The 18,574-nt window shown below is 47.2% G+C and overlaps 1 protein-coding gene across 1 annotated transcript in view; it reads left to right on the forward strand.

The window, feature by feature from the left end:
• The window catches only part of LOC146861876 (alpha-2-macroglobulin-like), a 1,085,963-nt gene that overhangs the window by 1,052,511 nt on the left and 14,878 nt on the right, over positions 1-18,574 (forward strand). The window contains exon 35 of the mRNA XM_085641046.1: positions 237-342. Within this exon, the coding sequence (XP_085497172.1) occupies positions 237-342 (106 nt within the window). The remainder of the gene's footprint in view (positions 1-236; positions 343-18,574) is intronic.

Below are 18,574 nucleotides of genomic sequence, written 5' to 3' on the forward strand. Positions count from 1 at the left end.
CCACAAGGTTTCCCTGTCCCCCCCAGAAATTAAATTTAGTGTCTCCTATGCCCCTGGGTGTGCCTACTGCATCACGCTCAACCCTTTTCTAGAGGGTTTGCATCATTATGTTCTTAAGGTTTTGTGAAGACTGTGCACGCTTTAAGATGTTCACAGAAATAAGGATTTAGCATGCTTACTTTTTTATCCAGTTACTTGCTGTAAATAATTGAAGATGCTTATTTGTCTTTTCATAGGTAGCACAGAATCAGGCTTTTATGCTCACTTTCTCTGTTGAGCAAGAGAATCCTGTGACAAATCTGCAGCCAGCCACAGTGAAGGTCTATGATTACTATGAGACAGGTGAGTAGCATAGCTGAGGTTGTACATCTGGGGTCATGAATCCATTAATGTGTTATGGGAATGAACCAACACAACGCAGTCATTACAACGCACTACCTTTACAACAAAGTCATTACAACGCAGTATCTTTTACATCGCATGCCATTACAACGCAGCCATTACAACACGTCACTACAACGCATGCCATTACAACGCATTATGAGGTAAGTAATGGGAAATAGTCATTTTTACCCCTACACTATCCCACACTTACCCTACTGTTGCACTCACTGGAGTGGAAATATTCATTTTTACTCCTACACTATCCAACTTTTACCCTACTGTTGCACTCAATGGAGTGGGAATAGTCATTTTTACCCCTACACTATCCAACACTTCCCTACTGTTGCACTCACTGGAGTGGGAATAGTAATGTTTACCCCAACACTATCCAACACTTACACTACTGTTGCCCTAAAAGTATTATGCGGTGTAATGGTATGGGTTGTAATGGTATGCGTTGTAATGGTATGCGTTGTAAGTGTAGTTTCTAAAAATGCGGTGTGATGGCATGCGTTGTAAAATTGTGCGTTGTAATTGATGTTGCGATGTAAAAACAGCGTTGTAAAGGAATGCATTGTAAAAGTTTGCATTGTAACATGTCCTATTCATGTGTTATAAGTTTGCTGTTAGAGGAGTATTTGTTCTTTATGAGAAAGGGCTCTAGGGCTACAGAAAGTTTGAGATCATGGTACTTCTAAGCATTTACCTATAGCCAACTTTAGAAGTCAGTTGCAAGAGCTAGTGAGATCAAAAATATACACACCACAGTCTATTGCAGATGGTCACACGATGCCATTTTTTACAGTATGTCAAAAAGAAAAAAAGAGATAGTTCCATAATGTTCATAACATGTCAAGCAAAACCATCCACAACATATTATTATTATTAATTAAATTTGTAAGGCGCGACAACTACCCAAAAAGGGGTTCCCGGCGCCAGCCAGTACAAGGAATAGGTAGCAGCTTAATGATTATTGGTTGAATAGCCAGGTTTTTAAGGATTTGCGGAATTGGACAAACACCGTTTCATTCCGAATTGAGGTGTGAAGTGAGTTCCATAGGGAAGGACCGAGGTGTGCAAATGATCGTTCGCCCCCCCGAGATCGTTTGACTCTAGGCACAGTAAATTTCCCTTGAGTAGACAAGCGAAGGCAGCGAGAAGGCATATAGAGGCAGACCAGAGACTGTAGATATTGTGGGGCCACACCTGTTTTGATTTTAAACATTTAGCTCAGGGCTTTGAACTTGATACTGTTCTCCACCCTGAGCCAATGCAAGTCACGCAGGTGACCGGACACAGAGCTAGCTCTAGGAACCCGGCAAAGTAGTCTTGCAGCCGAGTTCTGAACAATCTGTAGCCTGCGAGTCACCACCTTATTGGTTCCCAGGTAAAGAATGTTACCATAGTCCAGTCTAGAGGTGATAAGCACCTGGACTACAGTTCTCTGGGCAGGCTCCGGCAACATCCAAATGATCTTTTTTAGCCATTCCAAGATGGTGAAGCATGTGGTGGCTACCTTTACAGCTTGATGTTGCACAGTTAGGGAGTCATCAATGATGACACCCAAGTTACGGACTTGGTGGGAGGGCTGAGGAAGTGCGCCCATCTCACTAGGCCAATGTTGGGGCCCCAAGAGATCCTTGTTTTTTCCTAAGACCAGAACCTTGGTCTTCTCTCCATTGAGCTTAAGGTAGTTGGCCTGCATCCATGATGCAATTTTACCCAAGCCCAACTGGAGGAGGGAAGTCTCAGCTGCGCTCTCCATTGACAGAGAGAAGGTAATCTGGGAGTCGTCCTCGTAAGACAACAGGGACAAACCAGCATCTTCAGCAACATCAGCTAAAGGTCTGACATACAGATTGGATAGTAGAGGGCTAAGTATGGAGCCCTGAGGTTCTGTTGAAAAACCAGTTCTGAAACCAGATTGGGATGAGTGAAGGATTTTCTGTGATTCTACAAATGTAGACAGCTGTGCGTAGATGTGCTTTTCTAAAATCTTGGAGAAAGCCGGTAGCAGAGAAATAGGGCGGTAATTAGATGGCAAATCAGGATCCGCGTTGGCCTTCTTCAAGAGGGGGAGCACCATAGCATGCTTCCACTCTGGTGGAACTGTAGCTTCCTGTAAGGAGGCATTCAGAAGGTCCATATTTACTAACAAAGATGATGGCTCAAGCTGTTTGAGCACTGACACAGGAAGAGGATCCCTGGGCGAGCCTGACTTGACGCTGTCTAAAAGGCATTTGAAAGAGTCTATGTTTAGCAGGGGCCATATAGCCAGTTTGTTTTTAGGTGTACAGGGCACCCTAATAGATATTGACTGTGGGGAATTTGTGTTTTGCAATGGAGGTGAACTATTGCACTGAAGGCTCTCTATTTCTGAGTATATTTTCTCTACTTTCTGGAGAAAGAAATTACCTAGATCTTGGCATTGCTGATTGTTTAGTGAAGGTGGCCTGGATTGAGTTTCTGAGCCTGAAAGCTCTTTGACCACACTGAAACGTGTCTTGGAACAGTTCAGGGCAGCAGAAATAGTTGCCGATACATGCTCCGCGTGAGCAGATCTGCAAAGATTGTAATATTCCTTTTTAGCCCTTTTATAAACAGTTTTGGAGTCCAACGCATAGTTCCTCCTCCAGCGCCTGCCCAGCGCCTTGCATTTAGCCTTCTCTTTTTTGAGTTTATCAGTGAACCAAGGCGCTGGAGGAAGATGATTATTAGCCCTATTTAGGGAAAGAGGAAGACAGGTATCAATTGTGTTAAGGAGCCACTTAGGTACGGTATCCGAGAGAGTGCCTAGCATTTGTTTAGAGACGGGCGTGTTTGAGGACAAAATCTTAAAGCTGTCACGTCTAGTTTTTTCCAGTTTCTTGTTGGTTTCCTAAAAGTAGGTTTAGCATTCACAGAGTTAGCAGGAGATTCCAGACAAAAGCCAGTGGCAAAGTGGTCAGACCAGCATAAAGGAAGTGCTGGGAGGCAATAAATGCTAGATAAACTGGAAAAGACGGGATCTAATAAGTGGCCTACCACTTGTGTGGGGCCTGAATTATATAAGTCAATGTTTATGGCTCCCAGATCAGAAACAAGAGTAGCACTGATATTACATGTCGGATCCTCCAGGTGCAAATTAAGATCGCCCAGTATGGAGAAATTAGCAATGTTCATGAGCAAAGGGGTTATCAGATCAGGGAACGTGGAGGCCCAAGGGGCGGGTGGGCCAGGAGGACGGTACACAAGTGTCCCAGAAAAGGTGAACTTCGGAGTTAGGGCCAAATTAAATAGTGCGGCCTCACAATTCTTAAAAGGTAAATCTTCAAATTTACATTGATAATCTTTTTTAAAAATAATAGCTATGCCTCTGCCTATTTTGGAGCTCCTGTCTTTCCTAACTATGGCATAGTTGGGTGGCAAAGCAGCCGCAACATCCGGGACGGAGCTCTCATGTAGCCATGTCTCCGTAAGAAACATGGCATCTGGTTGTTCATTGACCAGAAGAACGAAAATGTCAGCTTTGTGCTTGGGAAGAGAGCGGCAATTAATACTAAGAAAGAAGAATCCCTTGTTATCTGGAGCAACATTGTTACTGGGGGATGTTTTGTGTTTGGCAACCACTGAAGTAAATGTATTACCTAGGGTTGTATTAAAGGCAAAAATGCAGCATAGACATTTTTGCCCCCCCGTCCTCAAGATGTAGTAGAGTACAATCCAGGGGCGGTGGTGTGCGGTAAGCCATTAGTTTGCTGATTGGAGTAGCAATGTCTGGATTCCCCGTTTGGGCCAGGGGTCCTGACCTCTGGTCCCGGTCGGGTGCGGACGGGCGCAGACGGGCTACACCAAAGCAGCAGTGAAAGCCTCCTACCAAAAGAGGGGAAAAGGTCTTCAGTCCCAAAATATGTCAAAGAAGCCCTTTCCCACACTAAACCGTGACACCAGCCTTCCTCCCCTGTTGTTAGCCATGCCAACAAGCGGAAGCTTGACAAATGTGGAGAAAAGAAAGTTGCCATTCTAACATCCTGTGTGCAGTTTGTCAAGAAGGAAACACATCAGCCAGTGAAGACCTAGCCTGAATCTGTCCTCCATCTTTCCAATCTGTCCATGTGTCCACTTCAGTGTTAGCAAAGCATACCCTTCCATCCCTCATTCTCTGCGGACAGGGGATGCTCTCTGACATCTGTCAATGGGTGCTTTAGGCTTACCTCAAACCAGCTTGTCATACATAAATGATGTGCTGCTGTATTGTTGTGCAGCTGGTGCGTCCCAAGACTTTCTGAGAGTTCGAAAGATTTTACAAATGTTCAAATAATATCATGTACTGGTTACTCATTGTACTGTCCTTGTACTCATCCTTTAGCCCTACTTTCACTTTTAAGCATGGGATATGAGGTCTGGCGTTTGAGGAACTAGCCTGCTTACCCATGACAAGAGAGGAAGTAGCAGCATCTGTGAGTTCCTTGCATGCTCAGGTCCTAGGACTAGCATCAATCCACACTGCTTCCAATCCACCCTTTATCAGATATCCGTACTACCAGATTGAGGAACACTGTTGGCCAGAGAGTGGGGCAGGCATGTCGGTCATATAATGGATGGATTGGTTGATAGCACTGTCTCAATTGAGATTTAAACATTTATAATACAAGAATTTAACTGTAGGAACAAATGCTGCTGTACATATTTAGTTCGACTTCAACGGAATATCTGGATGCATGAAAGCTATACTGGCACAAATATATATTGCAGACGTACCAAACTGACAAGGACCTCTGAATGTAGGTGCGCTCTGCTGCTTTTTTGGACATGAAGCAAAGCTGTTCAGGAGCAATATCTATCTGGCTCACTCATTACTTTAGATGACCTTAACCAGTATGGGACTGGCTATTTGACAACCATTAAAATACCATCAATCTAACAAATATACAACATTTAGAGAATTGCCAACAGCAGCTATAATCACTAAAGGCAAGATAGGAGCAGGACTTGGAAGCACTTTAGGGTGCAGATTGGTCCAAGGCAGGCCGATATCCCGGGGAGGTTGCTATTAGAGTGGGGTTCTGTCTTGTTCAATTTTAATTAACCTGCTTCATGAGAAGCTAACTATTAAAATAAGGAAAACACAAGACGACAGATGCCTGAGGGATTGTGAAGGCAAGGGGACACTAATTCATAAATTATGGATTTGTCAGTGCCTAATTTGAGCTGGTGGTTTTCGGTGCTCACTTAATCATCAACACCGGCGCTTTTCACGAGCACCAGTTAAGGAGACATTCACATTCATTTATGGTAGGCATGGGGAGATTAAGTGATTTGCCCAGAATCACAGGATGTTGAGCCGACGCCAAGACTCGAACCTGGTTCCCCAGCTCCGAAGTTGGCAGCTCTGAAAATACGCCACATCCTCTCCCCACTTTCATGGTCATTAGTTGGTTCTGTTTCAGGCAGCGATAATAGTAGAAATGGGCTGGTGCAAGCTGCCTCCTGACGAGAGCCCCAGCAATTATATTTTTAAAAATTAACCACTGGTCAGTGCCTTCGGACATTCCAGAACAAGACTGAACAGCATATTACTATGGTTGTAAGGGAAAAGGTGGCCCTAACGCCACCCCTTTTAATAGTGGGAATCTGGGGTGAAGTGGCAATACTTAAACATGACTTGCTCTATTGCAGCACGGCCCTTATAGTCGCCAGAGAGGACAGACTACGATTGTGGAGAGAGAGGTGTTTGTCAAGTCTAGAGAGTTGCATTAGTAATGTTGACTGGAGCATGCAGGCTGAAGCCATAGTTAAGAAGGCGAGAGGCTGCTCCCGGAAATCTGACACGGTCTGGGCCAAGTGGCGGGCTTTTTGAGAGGAAGACTGAAGAAGGTTAAAGGATGAATAATCACAAGCTATGTAGTGAGGGGCACAGGACTGAAGTGATAGATCCCCTAAAAGCGGACTGGGAGCATGAAGATGCACACTGATAGAAGGGGGAACGCACATTCATTTGCCAATGATAAAAATATCTATAAATGATGTCATGTGGTATACCATAGGACAGGCTTCTCTAACGAGTAGCTCGTGAACTACTGGAAGCTCTCCAGCTACCTGTAAGTAGCTCTCCTGCGCCTAGTCTAGCCTACTAAATGTGAAGCTTTGGCTTGACTGAATATATAAATATAAAAACTGAAAAGGGTGTATTGAAGACGAAAATGTGTTCGTTTTCAGAACTGATTAGCTGATGTTTGAATTTCCAAAATCTAATTAAAACTAATAATTGAGTGATCCATCATGTGACTTTGGGGAGGTTTATTATTAATATTATTACCTTGGTGCCAGGGGCATTTGAGCTATTGCAGTAATGCATTACCTACGGAAAGGCATTCCAAAGCCTTTTTTTTTTTTTACATTACTGCTTGAAATCCTGCCTGATGCTCTCAGGTAATTACGGTGGGTAATTTTACATACAGTGCCTACTAACGTAATCTTGTCTGATACGATCGCTATTGTAGGAAAGTAGGATCTGCTTCTTATGGTTACCCCCACTTTTGTCTTGTCTTGATGTTACACTGTTTTTGAATAATCTGACTGGGATCCTGCTAATCAGGACCCCAGTCTTTCTGCTTTCTCCTAAAATGTTAAGACATGTACTTAGCTACACTCCAGATTGAATACTGGGGTACCCTTATAAGTCCCTAGTATATGCTACACATGTACCCAAGGCATAGGTACACCAGAGGTCTCCCGTGGGCTGAAGCAAGTATTATGCCACCCATGAGAGGCCATGTAAAATGGAACTACAGGTCTACTACTGCAGCCTGTGTAAGATGGTGCTTGCACCACTTACTTTAGATGTAGGTTCACTATATCTATAGGTCACTATACGTAAAGGTTATGTCACCCCTATAGCAGGCCTTAACAATCCTGAAGGCAGGGTGCTGGATTTTATGTGAGAAGGTGCCCTTGCATAAGTAGAGCCCCTTTTCACCCTTCGGAGACCATTCTCCTGACTTAGCTGTGACTCAGCCAGACATACAGGTAGAGGTGCATTATAACCTCGCAGTAAATACTATCTTGAAAACGGCTGAAAACAAAACATGTCGTGTTTGGCATCAAACACCTTGGAATCATACCTCCACACCGGTAACCGAGGTGGGAGGTATGATTCCACCCCTCAGAAGCAAGCTTCGTAGGGTCACAGGTCTTCCCGTTGCCAGCCTTCTCAACCCAGACAGCACAAAATGGATGCTGCCGACCAGAGACACATTTCTGCCCTCCTGCTGCTGAGCCAAGCTCGAGCAGAAGAAGGCAGCACAATAGGCATCCTGTCAGATGGGATTTAGTGCATTGGGGCTGGGTGGAGCACTGTCCAAGTGCCTGAAAGTCTGCACCAGGGCACATTTGGTGTCCCTGTGCATTGTCCAGCTCAAACCAGTTCTGGGAGCCGTTGGCTCCTGCTCTGTCACGAAACTGGACAAAGGACATGGGTGTAATCGCCCCTCTGTCCTGACCCTCCCATTGGAGGGTCCCCTGAATTTGCCCAACCCTCTCCCGTGGGTACATAAGGGTTTACCTGACTTTAAGACTTTAGATTTGACGTGGACAAGATTCTGCAACCACTGACCTTTGACCGTCTGGACACTCTGGACTTCGCTGGACTTCGACTGGGCCCGACTTCATCCCCCTCTCCGTCCAAAGCATTGTCTGTGCTCTTGCAACATACAGGCTCCGTGCAGGACCTGTGGAATAGTGAAGACACTGAAGAATCTCCTTTGGGGTGAAAAAGTCTCTCCCCTGCATTTGCACGCACTGTAACGCAACTGACCGGTCTGCTGATCCTGAGCTCCTGCGGACTCCAGAGGCTCCAGCAACACAGTAGGTGGGTTCCGAAGTTCCTTGAGGTTGAGCTGCCTTCTCACCGATGTTGAGGCCAGTATCCCTCGTGGGGACCACATAACCCTGTGCCCTGCGTACTTTTGCAAGTGCATATGCTTGTTGGCGATTCCCGAGCTTGTGCATTGGACTCCGAGTAGTCCTGATTCTGAGCAGTATTTCCACCAAAGAAGTGCGGCCTCCTTGAACCGAGTGCTCCGCAGGCTGGTACTTTATAATCTTGCTCAAGGTCCCCTCATGACTCCTGGTCATTCAGCCTGTGGGTCCTCCTGAGGGTCATCTTGAATTCTGTTGGGCTTTCCTGGTTGCTCCAAATGTGCCCTGACTCTCCATTGCTTGGTGAGTCTCCTAGACTTTGCTGGTCCACACCGTAACCTGCTTGACCTTCCTGCGTGGGTTACTTTCCAAGGCTTGATGGTGGTCCCGCCGGACACTGACCCCTCAGCACTCGACATCCTTCATGGGACAGATCACCTCCGGCTCCTGGTCATCTTCGACGTCTCCTGGACCTTGTGGCTGCAGAGTCAAGCATCCCTTCTTCGCACCTGAAGCACCCGACATCTTGGGGGGCATTTGTCTACCGAGCCCCTGGACTCCCTGAAGTGACCCAGACTTTGTCCCCTCTGCTTTCAGATTCCTTCCATCACGAATCCACCCTTGGATTCTAACTGACACTTTCTTCGTTCCCGGCAGCAGCTCTTCTTTGAAACGCTCCATTGAAAACGACGGCAGTTTCTGACACTACTCCAGACCTATGCACCCGGCTCCTCTGGGATAGGTAACGTGGGCACTTAGGTGTCCATGGGTGGGGTGGCTCTCCAACCTCCTCAGTTCCAAAGGGTATCCTCAAAGTCCACTGAGAAGGGTCCTTAACTAGGCCTGGGCGAAGCACTACGCTACGCTCGCGTAGTTTGCGAAGTTCGCGCTACTTCGCACTACGCGAACTGCACGTAGCACAGTGCGAACACGCGTAGCTTAGTGTTGCGTAGTGCTGCGGTCATTTTTTGCTTGCTCGCGGTCCTCAACATCAAGTTGGCGACTGCGAGCAAGCAAAATGACATCCCGGCGAGACTTTTTCCTTGTTCGCGATCGCGTGCATGGAAAATATACCTCCCGGCGAGATTCCCAACGCGAGGAGGTCAGGTTTCTCATTGCGAGGGGTCGCGTATGCTCGCGACCGCTCGCGATGAGAAACTACCAGTTCGCGTTGAGAAAGCTGCCGCTCGAGTAAAAATCTACTCGAGCAGCAGAAAACTACAGCTCGCACTGTGCAAGATGCCATTTTCAATGATTGCACAGTGCCGGTTGCTTGTCCGCACTGTGCAATCATTGAAAACAACATCTTGCACAGTGCGAACATGTTACTACGCAGTTCGCGAAGTGCTACGCGTAGCTCGCGTAGTGCAAACTTCACTTTGCGTAGCTTCGCGAAGTGCTACTTCGCGAACTACGCCCACCCTTATCCTTAACCTTTAAAATTGTAACCGCGACTACCCCATAGAATAGTACGGAGCCCGCGGTCGTGTAACACACTGCACCCATCCTCCGTGGGGTCCCTTTCTACTCACCTTGGGTGGTTCCTTGGGGTCCCAGCGATTCTACGTGTTCTAGACCTTGTCTCGACTCCAGTCGTGGTTCTTATACCACTATTTTAGTATATGGTTTGGTCTCCCCCTGGAGCCCACTGTGTATTGTGCTGCTCACAACTGTTTCCTTGCTAAATTATTGTGTGCTTTGTGTTGTACCCTCGTGTAGAGGATACTAGAGAGTGTTATACAAATAAATACATATTTTTATAACTACTGTGTGTTTCTCCTTTCATTCAATTAATACTAAAGGTGATATTCTGGTAAAACAAGCTGCTTTACATTCCTTCAAGATTAAACCCGAAGGCTGCTCTCCACAGCTACCACTAGGATAGCTTTCTAAAGGTTATCTTTGACCTCATACATCATAAGGGTCGTGCGGACTGGTGCAAGGTGCCCACTTTAATTAGTGGACAGCATATACCAGGCCAACTTCTCAGAACTATTACAACACTAATGATATTAGTAGCTTGGGATGATGTTTATTGATCGTAAGTAGCTCTTATGACAGAACAGGTTGGAAACCCCTGCCATAGGATGTCTAATATACAATTGCTGGAATTTGTCATAATTAAGTTGGTTGATAAATGTGTTGAAAAGTTAATGAAAAGAATGCCTTTTTGTTTGTATGTAGTATTTCTTTAGTGAAAACCTAGCCAAAAGGCAGTGAAGTTCTGTAGATGGTCAAAGACAAGCATAAAGTCAATGAGCCAGGTCTGGTGGCTCAGTGGACTAATGTGTCCACTGTAGGGGCCTGCATTGGACATCATGGTCACAGGTTCAAATCCAGGCAGGTCCACTCAGCCTTTCATCCATCGGAGGTCGATAAAATGAGTACCATTGAGTTGGGTAACAATAAACATCTGTTATTCAGCGCCTTGATACCCTTGGGTGATACGTGTGCTTTACAAATACACATGTTATGTTATAGGAGAGGTAGCCAGTCTGTGAAGTGTTAATGCATGTGATGTAGTGTTCTTTGAATAGGTGTTTTCAAGGAATGGACCACTAGATTTTGGGATGACCTCAAATGACCCTAATCTATCAGAGCACAATCAAAGAGGAAACGAAAAAGATAACAAAAAATATATGTAGGTCACATGCTTTGCATACTCCTGCCATCTAGTGTTGGGTCCGAATGTTTGCAAATTGTTTTTCTTCGAAGAAGTCTTTCCAGTCACAAGGTAGGTGACTCCTCCTTTCGGTGATAGTGTGCATGGGCATCGACTCCATTGTTAGATAGTTTTTTTCTGCCATCGGGTCTGGACGTGAATTGTTGCATTCCGGTTCGACACCGTTTCTCCGAGTTCCCTCAATGCGCAAGACACTCGCCCTCTACGGTATTGTTTCGATCGCATAATCCTATTCTCTGCGTATCGTATTTACTGAAAAATCCTTCTTTTGAGCTGGTAACTCATGGAATGCCCTCAGGCATACCCGCGTCGGTCCGCCTCGCAGTAGATGGAACGGACTCGATTTAAAGTCTGCCCTCGGTGCCACACGAAGTTTCCGCACACCGACTCATACCAAGTGTGCAACCTGTACTTGTCTCCAGAGCACAGCGAACAGGACTGCGAACAGGACTGCGAAGTGTGTAAGGCTTTCCGATCGAAGAAAACGCTTCGCGACCGTCGGGCTCGACACCGCAACATGCAGAGCCAACACACGTTCCAGTCCGGACCTCTTCGGGGAAGATTCGGAACAAGAGACCGGAGACGCCATGGGAGCCAAAGAGGAACAAGACCCAATATCGACCCCCGACCATGGCTCCGAGGGGGACGAAGACATCTCACAAGGGCAGCGTACCATGAGTACAGTTCCTCCCTTGCCCCAAAGTCCACCTCAGCCAAAGAAGAGGGCTCCGGTCCAACCCCCGCTTCCGACGTCCCACCGTCTGGCTTGGCACCAAAACATACCCCAAAACCTTCCAAAACCTTCCAGCTCCGAACAGAGCAGTTCAAAAATGGGAAACGAGACGAAACCTTCGGGATCGATGTCAAAGTCAGGCTCCGCCCCACCCACTTCGATGCCGAAAACGTCTTGGGATCCGAAAACCTCGGCACCCAAAGCCCAGGCATCGAAACCTTCGGCATCGCAACAAACAGATGTGCCGATTCCATCCAAAGAGCAACATTTCAATGCTCCACCTCCCAAACTGGATCCAAAACAGAGGGAGCTCTATATTCCCCCAACAACTGGACACATTTCTACAAAACAAACAATAAGACAATAGAGGTCTACCACATTCCTTTAAAAAGGAAAAATGTTGGTACTAATCCTTCTTCTCCTCCTCTTCCATCACCTCCTTCTCCTCAGTTTCAACCTTCACTAATTTCACCTGGGCACTCACCACCACATACACCTGAAGATCAGGATGATAGGGATGGGCCTGGGGATAATGAACAAATACCCGGAAACCCTTGGACAGATTACAACACCAATTCCCCCACAGGGAATGACCCTGATCTGCACCCTAACAGACCTTCCCCACCAGACGACAGTGTAGGATACATAGAACTGTTGGGTAGAGCTGCTAACTACCATGCGGTTCAGCTACATAAGGAATCTCTGGAAGAGGATTTCCTGTTCGAGACTCTTAGTAGTACTCCTCATGCTCAAGGGTATGATTAGACATGTGGATGATATTCTTAATGATCCCGTTAGGGCACGTATCCTCAATCCTAGGGTAGACAAGAAATTTAAGCTGGCTCCATCAGATCCAGCATACATAAGTGGCCAGTTACCATTGGATTCCTTGGTAGTTTCCAATGCATGCAAAAGGGCCAATTCAGAAACAACCGGAGATGCTCCACCCCCAGACAAAGAATCTAAGCTGCTAGACGCTTCGGGGAAAAGGGTAGCCTCTAAGGCTGTGAACTTTTGGCACATCTCCAATACATAAGCACTGTTAGCTAGATATGACAGGTTGCATTGGGATAAAATGGAGCACTTGCTCCAATTTCTACCTGATGAGCACAAGTCCAAGGCACAAGACCTAGTGCAGGAGGGACAGCTCATTTCCAATAATTCTATCAGGTGCGCCCTAGATGCTCCAGACACTGCAGCTAGAGCTGTGAATACCAGCGTCCTTTTAAGAAGGCATGCCTGGTTACGTATTTCAGGATTTAGACCAGAGGTTCAAACATCTATCCTGAACACACCGTTTGACAAAGAACACCTCTTTGGCCCTGTGGTAGATTCCTCACTAGAAAAAATGAAGAAGGACACAGAAGTGGCAAAATCTATGGGAGCCCTTCAATTAACCCCAGGATGTGGTTCCTTTCGGCGCTCCTTCTACCGCGGAGTGTCCAAGACTTCCTTCTCAGATACCGCCACCACCATCTAAAAAGGCAACAATCAACCCTCTCCATCAAAGGGTTACTTCAGAGGGGGTTACAGAAGAAACAATGGCAATGGTAGAGGTAGATGTTCCAATACATGCTCCTCCCCCTCGAACACCAAACAGTGACTTGCCTACACTCCCCCGACCATTTAAAACCTGTGGGGGGCGTCTTTCACATTTCCTACCAGTCTGGCAGTCCATAACTACAGACAAATGGGTACTGGAAATTATCCATTCTGGTTATTGCCTGGAGTTCACCAACAATCCTCCAAACATTCCTCCATGTTCACACAAATTGTCACCGGATCACTTACACCTCCTCAAACAAGAGGTTCAGTCTCTCCTTTTAAAAGGAGCTACAGAGCCTGTACCAACACAATACCCCAGATCGGAGTATACTCCTTCTACTTTCTCATACCCAAGAAGGACGGGTCTCTTATGGCTATCTTGGACCTCAGAGAATTAACTCTTTACATACAATCAGACCATTTTCACATGGTAACACTTCAACAAATGCTCCCACTCCTACAACAGGGCGACATTCTGTCTACTCTAGACTTAAAGGATGCCTACTTCCATATTCCAATACATCCTGCTCATTGTAAATCTCTCAGATTTGTGGTAGCGGGGCATCATTACCAGTTCAAAGTACTCCCGTCTTTACAAAGTGTCTGGCAGGGGTCGCTGCTCACCTAAGAAGACAACACATTCATGTCTTCCCCTACTTGGACGACTGACTCATCAAAGCCAGTACGTATCGAAAGTGTCTACAACACACTCGTAGGACAATACAGTCACTGCACCAACTGGGATTCACAGTCAATGTGTTGAAATCGCATCTTCAACCTTGCAACACTCAGAACTATCTAGGAGCCACTTTAGATACTCAAAGGGCACTAACCTTCCCCAATGCAGCCAGAATCCACAATATTCAGGCTCTAGTTCTCCTGTTTCAGCCCACAGACTCAATACCAGCTTGAGTGTATATGCAATTGCTGGAAATGATGGCCTCTTGCATCATAATTGTTCCCCATGTCAGGCTTCACATGCGTCCTCTCCAGGAATGTTTAGCAAGTCAGTGGAACCAATGGCAGGGTCTTTTAACCGATCTAGTGTTGGTAAGCAGCCATACTCATCGCTCTCTGGAGTGGTGGAACTCACAAAATGTATCAAAAAAACGGCCCTTCATAGACCCAGTTCCACAGACCACGCTATCAGCAGACGCGTCCCTCACTGGTTGGGGGGCTCATCTTCAACATCACACAGTACAAGGACTGTGGAGTCAACAGCAAAAACCTCTCCACATAAATCATGTAGAGCTGCTAGCGGTGTTTCTAGCGCTCAAAGCATTTCAGACTCACCTGGTGTAGGAGAGTAGGGTCTGCTATCCTATGGTCACCCCAAATTTTTGCTTTTTGCTTCACTGGTTTTTGACGTATTGAGGCTGTGGATCTGCTAATCAGACCCCCAGCCTGCTGTTCTCTCTACTAAATTGACACTATGCACTTTAGGTGCATAACCCATTGGAACTGGATCACCCTGTGAGCCCCTGTACCAGTGTACACTAGGTACCCAGGGCATTGGTGTATCTGAGGCCTAGCAGGGGCTGAAGCATGTATTGTGCCACCCCTGGCCTGGCCTAGCAATTTGACACAACTGGCTGATCACTCAGCTGGGGTAAGTTGGTGTATCCACCTCTTACTTAGGTGTAGTATACCTATGCCTAACCTTAAATGGAACGCATGATAACCTATAAGTCACTCCTATGGCAGGCCTTAACAATCCTGAAGGCAGAGTGCTTGGTTATATGTGAGATGGTGCTCTGGCATGAGCTGGGCCTGTCTGCAGTGGTCGGAACAACTTCCTTCTACCGTTTCCAGATATCGCCATACCATATACTCTTAAGTGCATTATGAACCTCGCGGTTAAATGCTAACTTTGGTTTGGCTTTATCAAAACATGTCGAGTAAGGTGTCATACGAATTGGAATACTAACCCCTCGCCAATTCTGGCGACGGGGTTAGCATTCCACCCTTCTAGAGGGACACGACATGTACAGATCCTGAAACCCGGGTAAAATCAGAAATAGCCTCAGCTCCACAAAATGGACGCTGCCACCACAGACACAAGTCTGCCCTCCTGCTGCTGGGAGTCCTTCCAGCTTGGGAGACGTGGACAAAGGGTTTCCTGCCAGGGGAGGTGCGAGCACCACCCCAGACAGGGTTTTGTGTATTGGTCAGGTAGGGCTTGAATAGAACCAGACATGCCTGAGGCTCACAAGGAGCCTCGGTGCATATGCCAGTCCAAACCGGTCCTGGGGCACACCAGTCCTGGGCCTGGGGCGAGCTGGACAAAGGATTGGGGGTGTAACCACCCCCCTTCCTGGTCCCAACCTTAGGGAGGGACCTAGCAGGTAGTCCGGCCCCTAGAATCCGCTTAAAGGTAGGAGCTGTGTCCTAAGACTTCAGACATCCTGGAATCAACTTGAAACTAAGAAGAAGACGGGAACTTCGACATTCTGCTGCACAGAAGACTGAAGGAAAATCTCCCCTATGGTCAGGGAGTGACCATCTTGCTAACGCAAGCACCAACCAGCGAATCGACGTCTGCTGTGCCGCCACCTCCCGCCGGAGCCCGTGCCCAGAGCCCAACAAGACCTGGACCTCCAGACCTCTCACCGCCCGATCCACAGTCCCTGCAAAGAAGGAACCCGTGGAGGCACCGAGACACGTGGAGCCAGCCATCTTGAAAGACACTCGACAAGCTGCAAGCGCGACAACCGAGGTTCCCTCCAAGTTGTGCTTTGGGTCCTGAGAAGCCCAACACCCGAGCAGCATCTGCATCAAAGGTGAGCCCTCCAGCATCTCCACGATCTACGTGGGGCCCTTCTGCATTTTGCAACTCGACGCGCCTGCCCGGTCCCTGGCCCGTTGGCTAGTGGCCATTTTTGGCGACCTAACTAGAAAACTAAAATGCTGGTCTGGTTGCCCCAGACTGGCCCCTGCTGCCCTCCAAAGGAGCAGCCCCTCTGACCTTGCTGGTCAGAACTACAAGCTTTCACCACTTTCCACAACTCCTGCTTTTGCCAAGGCTTGTTTGCTTCTTTCAAGTCGCCAACACCGCCGACAGCGAGAGCCTGCGTGGGACAGCTCGTGACTCGACTCCTGGACGTCGTCGACCTTCAGGGACCACGTGGCTGCGGAGACAAGCTTCCTCTCTTCACCTGTTTGCACCCGACATCGCCTGGTACCTTCCTGGTGCCACGCCGGTCACTGGCTAGTGACTGTGAACATTGTCCCCTCTGCTTTCAGGTCTTCAACACTTCCGATCCATCCTTGGATCCACCTCATCTCTTCTGGACCGGCCGCCTGCAGCATCTTGACGACAGGCTCCATTGAACAGATAGACGAAACCCGACACACTTTGAGCCCTATGCACCCGCTTCCTGTGGGTGATGTAAAGCTGGCACTCCTGTGCACAAGTGTAGAGTAACATCTCTAATGTCTGTGTTTTAAGTCTTGAGTTCGTAGGCCACTCAGAAGACCCTTCTAGCAGTAACTTTTTAACTTTACGCACCCATTGAAAACCTATGGGAGCCCGCGTGTAACTTTCCTCACTGCACACGCGACCCGTGGACCTCCTGGTCACTAACTAAAGTTAGCTCCTTGTAGGCCCAGCGATTCTAGAGGCCCTAGGCCTTCTACCTTTCCTGTTGTGGTACTTATACCACTATTTTAGTATATGGTTCGAGTGGCCACCAGGGCCTATCCATATAAAGTGCAACTTCTGTATATTGTGATACTTCTTGTTTTAACGATTTGTGCTCCTGTGCTCATAAAGAGTCTAGGGGATACTTTGAGAAATAAACACATATATATTTTGAATATATATCTGTGTGGTGTCCTTTCATTGGTATAAAGGGGGGTTACATATGGTAAAACAGCTGCTTAACATGCCAAAACGAGTTTAGCCTGAAAGACTGCTTAGCCTACGCTACCACTAGGGCAGCTAGTCCGAAAAGGTTGACTTACAACCACACCATAAGGGTTGCTTGGCATGGTACGAGGTGGTCACTTTAACTAGTGAACATCATATACCAGGCCAACTTCTCACATTGGTGAGCAGCGGTTGGATTTGAGCTTGTTGTGTTTTACCTCTGTAATCTCTTTGTTACCAATTGAAAGATCATACAGGTACCTTTAGGTACATATAAAACAAGATAGTTATATACTTAAGTTCTACTGAACTTAGTTGTTGTAGAGCAAAGGGAGTAGCACACCCTGACTACAACTACTAGATAGGTTTAGTAGGAAAACCCAAGTGTAGGTAGTTGCAACACTTCCACCCACACTTAAGAGCAATGGCTGGAGCAGAGGGGACCAAGGAACCCGTCTCTGTCGAGAGTGAACCTCAGAGGGCACCATCCATCTTTGCTACCCTTAGTCAGAATGAGCTTAGGCAGTTGGCAAATTCTAGGGGCCTTAAACAGCCCAAGAACCCTACCTCTGCTGAACTCAGAGAACTCTTGCAAGCTGATGAAGATCAGAGAGCTCTCAAGAAAGCTTCCCAGTTAGGCTCCTCAGGGACTGGAACAGGAGGCCCTCCTTCTGAAGATGCTACTGCAGTACCCCTTCCTGATAGCCACCCCTCAGATGAGAATCAGGCTACAGAGGATGAGAATGACACAGGTACCGATACAGATAGTAGTAGCGATTCTGATGGGAGAAATAGCCCAGTGCCAAGTGTTATACTTGGCACAGCTAACTTAAGACTGTTAGGGAATGACAATGGGTTCCCCCCATTAAATTTCCCCAGTGGACTTAACCAGGGGTCTGGGAGACAGAGGAATCACTCAGGTGACTCTAATGCCTCTCATGCCTCTAGAGGCTCTCAGGGTCAGTCCAGAAGAAGGATGACCAGCTCTCAGAGAAAGGAGCATGAGGCCAGAATGCAGGAAGCTCAGCTGAGGATCAGAAAACAGGAGTTAGAAGTAGCCCTGATTGAAGAAAAACTGAACAAGGCTAGGCAACCTAGAGAGAGTGGGTCTAGGCCCACTGGTGGCAGCATTGTCCCCAAGGACAAAGATAGGGTCTTTGATAATAGGATCCTGTCCAAGGTTGTGCCCCCCTACAAAAGTGGGGATGACATCCACAAATGGATGACTGCTCTTGAGAGAGCCTGAAAAGTGCAGCAGGTTCCTGAGGACCAGTGGGCAGCAATCTTTTGGCTCTCCTTTGAAGGTAGAGGCAGAGATAGACTCCTCACTGTTAGAGAAGAGGATGTCAGAAACTACGGAGTCCTGAAGAGTGTCCTGGTTGATGGGTTAGGCTTAACCACTGAGCAGTACAGGTTAATGTTCAGAGATACCCAGAAGACACAGACTCAGGACTGGTCTGAA

The sequence above is a fragment of the Triturus cristatus genome, chromosome 2_2 (genome assembly GCF_964204655.1).
Source record: "Triturus cristatus chromosome 2_2, aTriCri1.1, whole genome shotgun sequence".
In the NCBI taxonomy this organism is placed as follows: domain Eukaryota; kingdom Metazoa; phylum Chordata; class Amphibia; order Caudata; family Salamandridae; genus Triturus; species Triturus cristatus.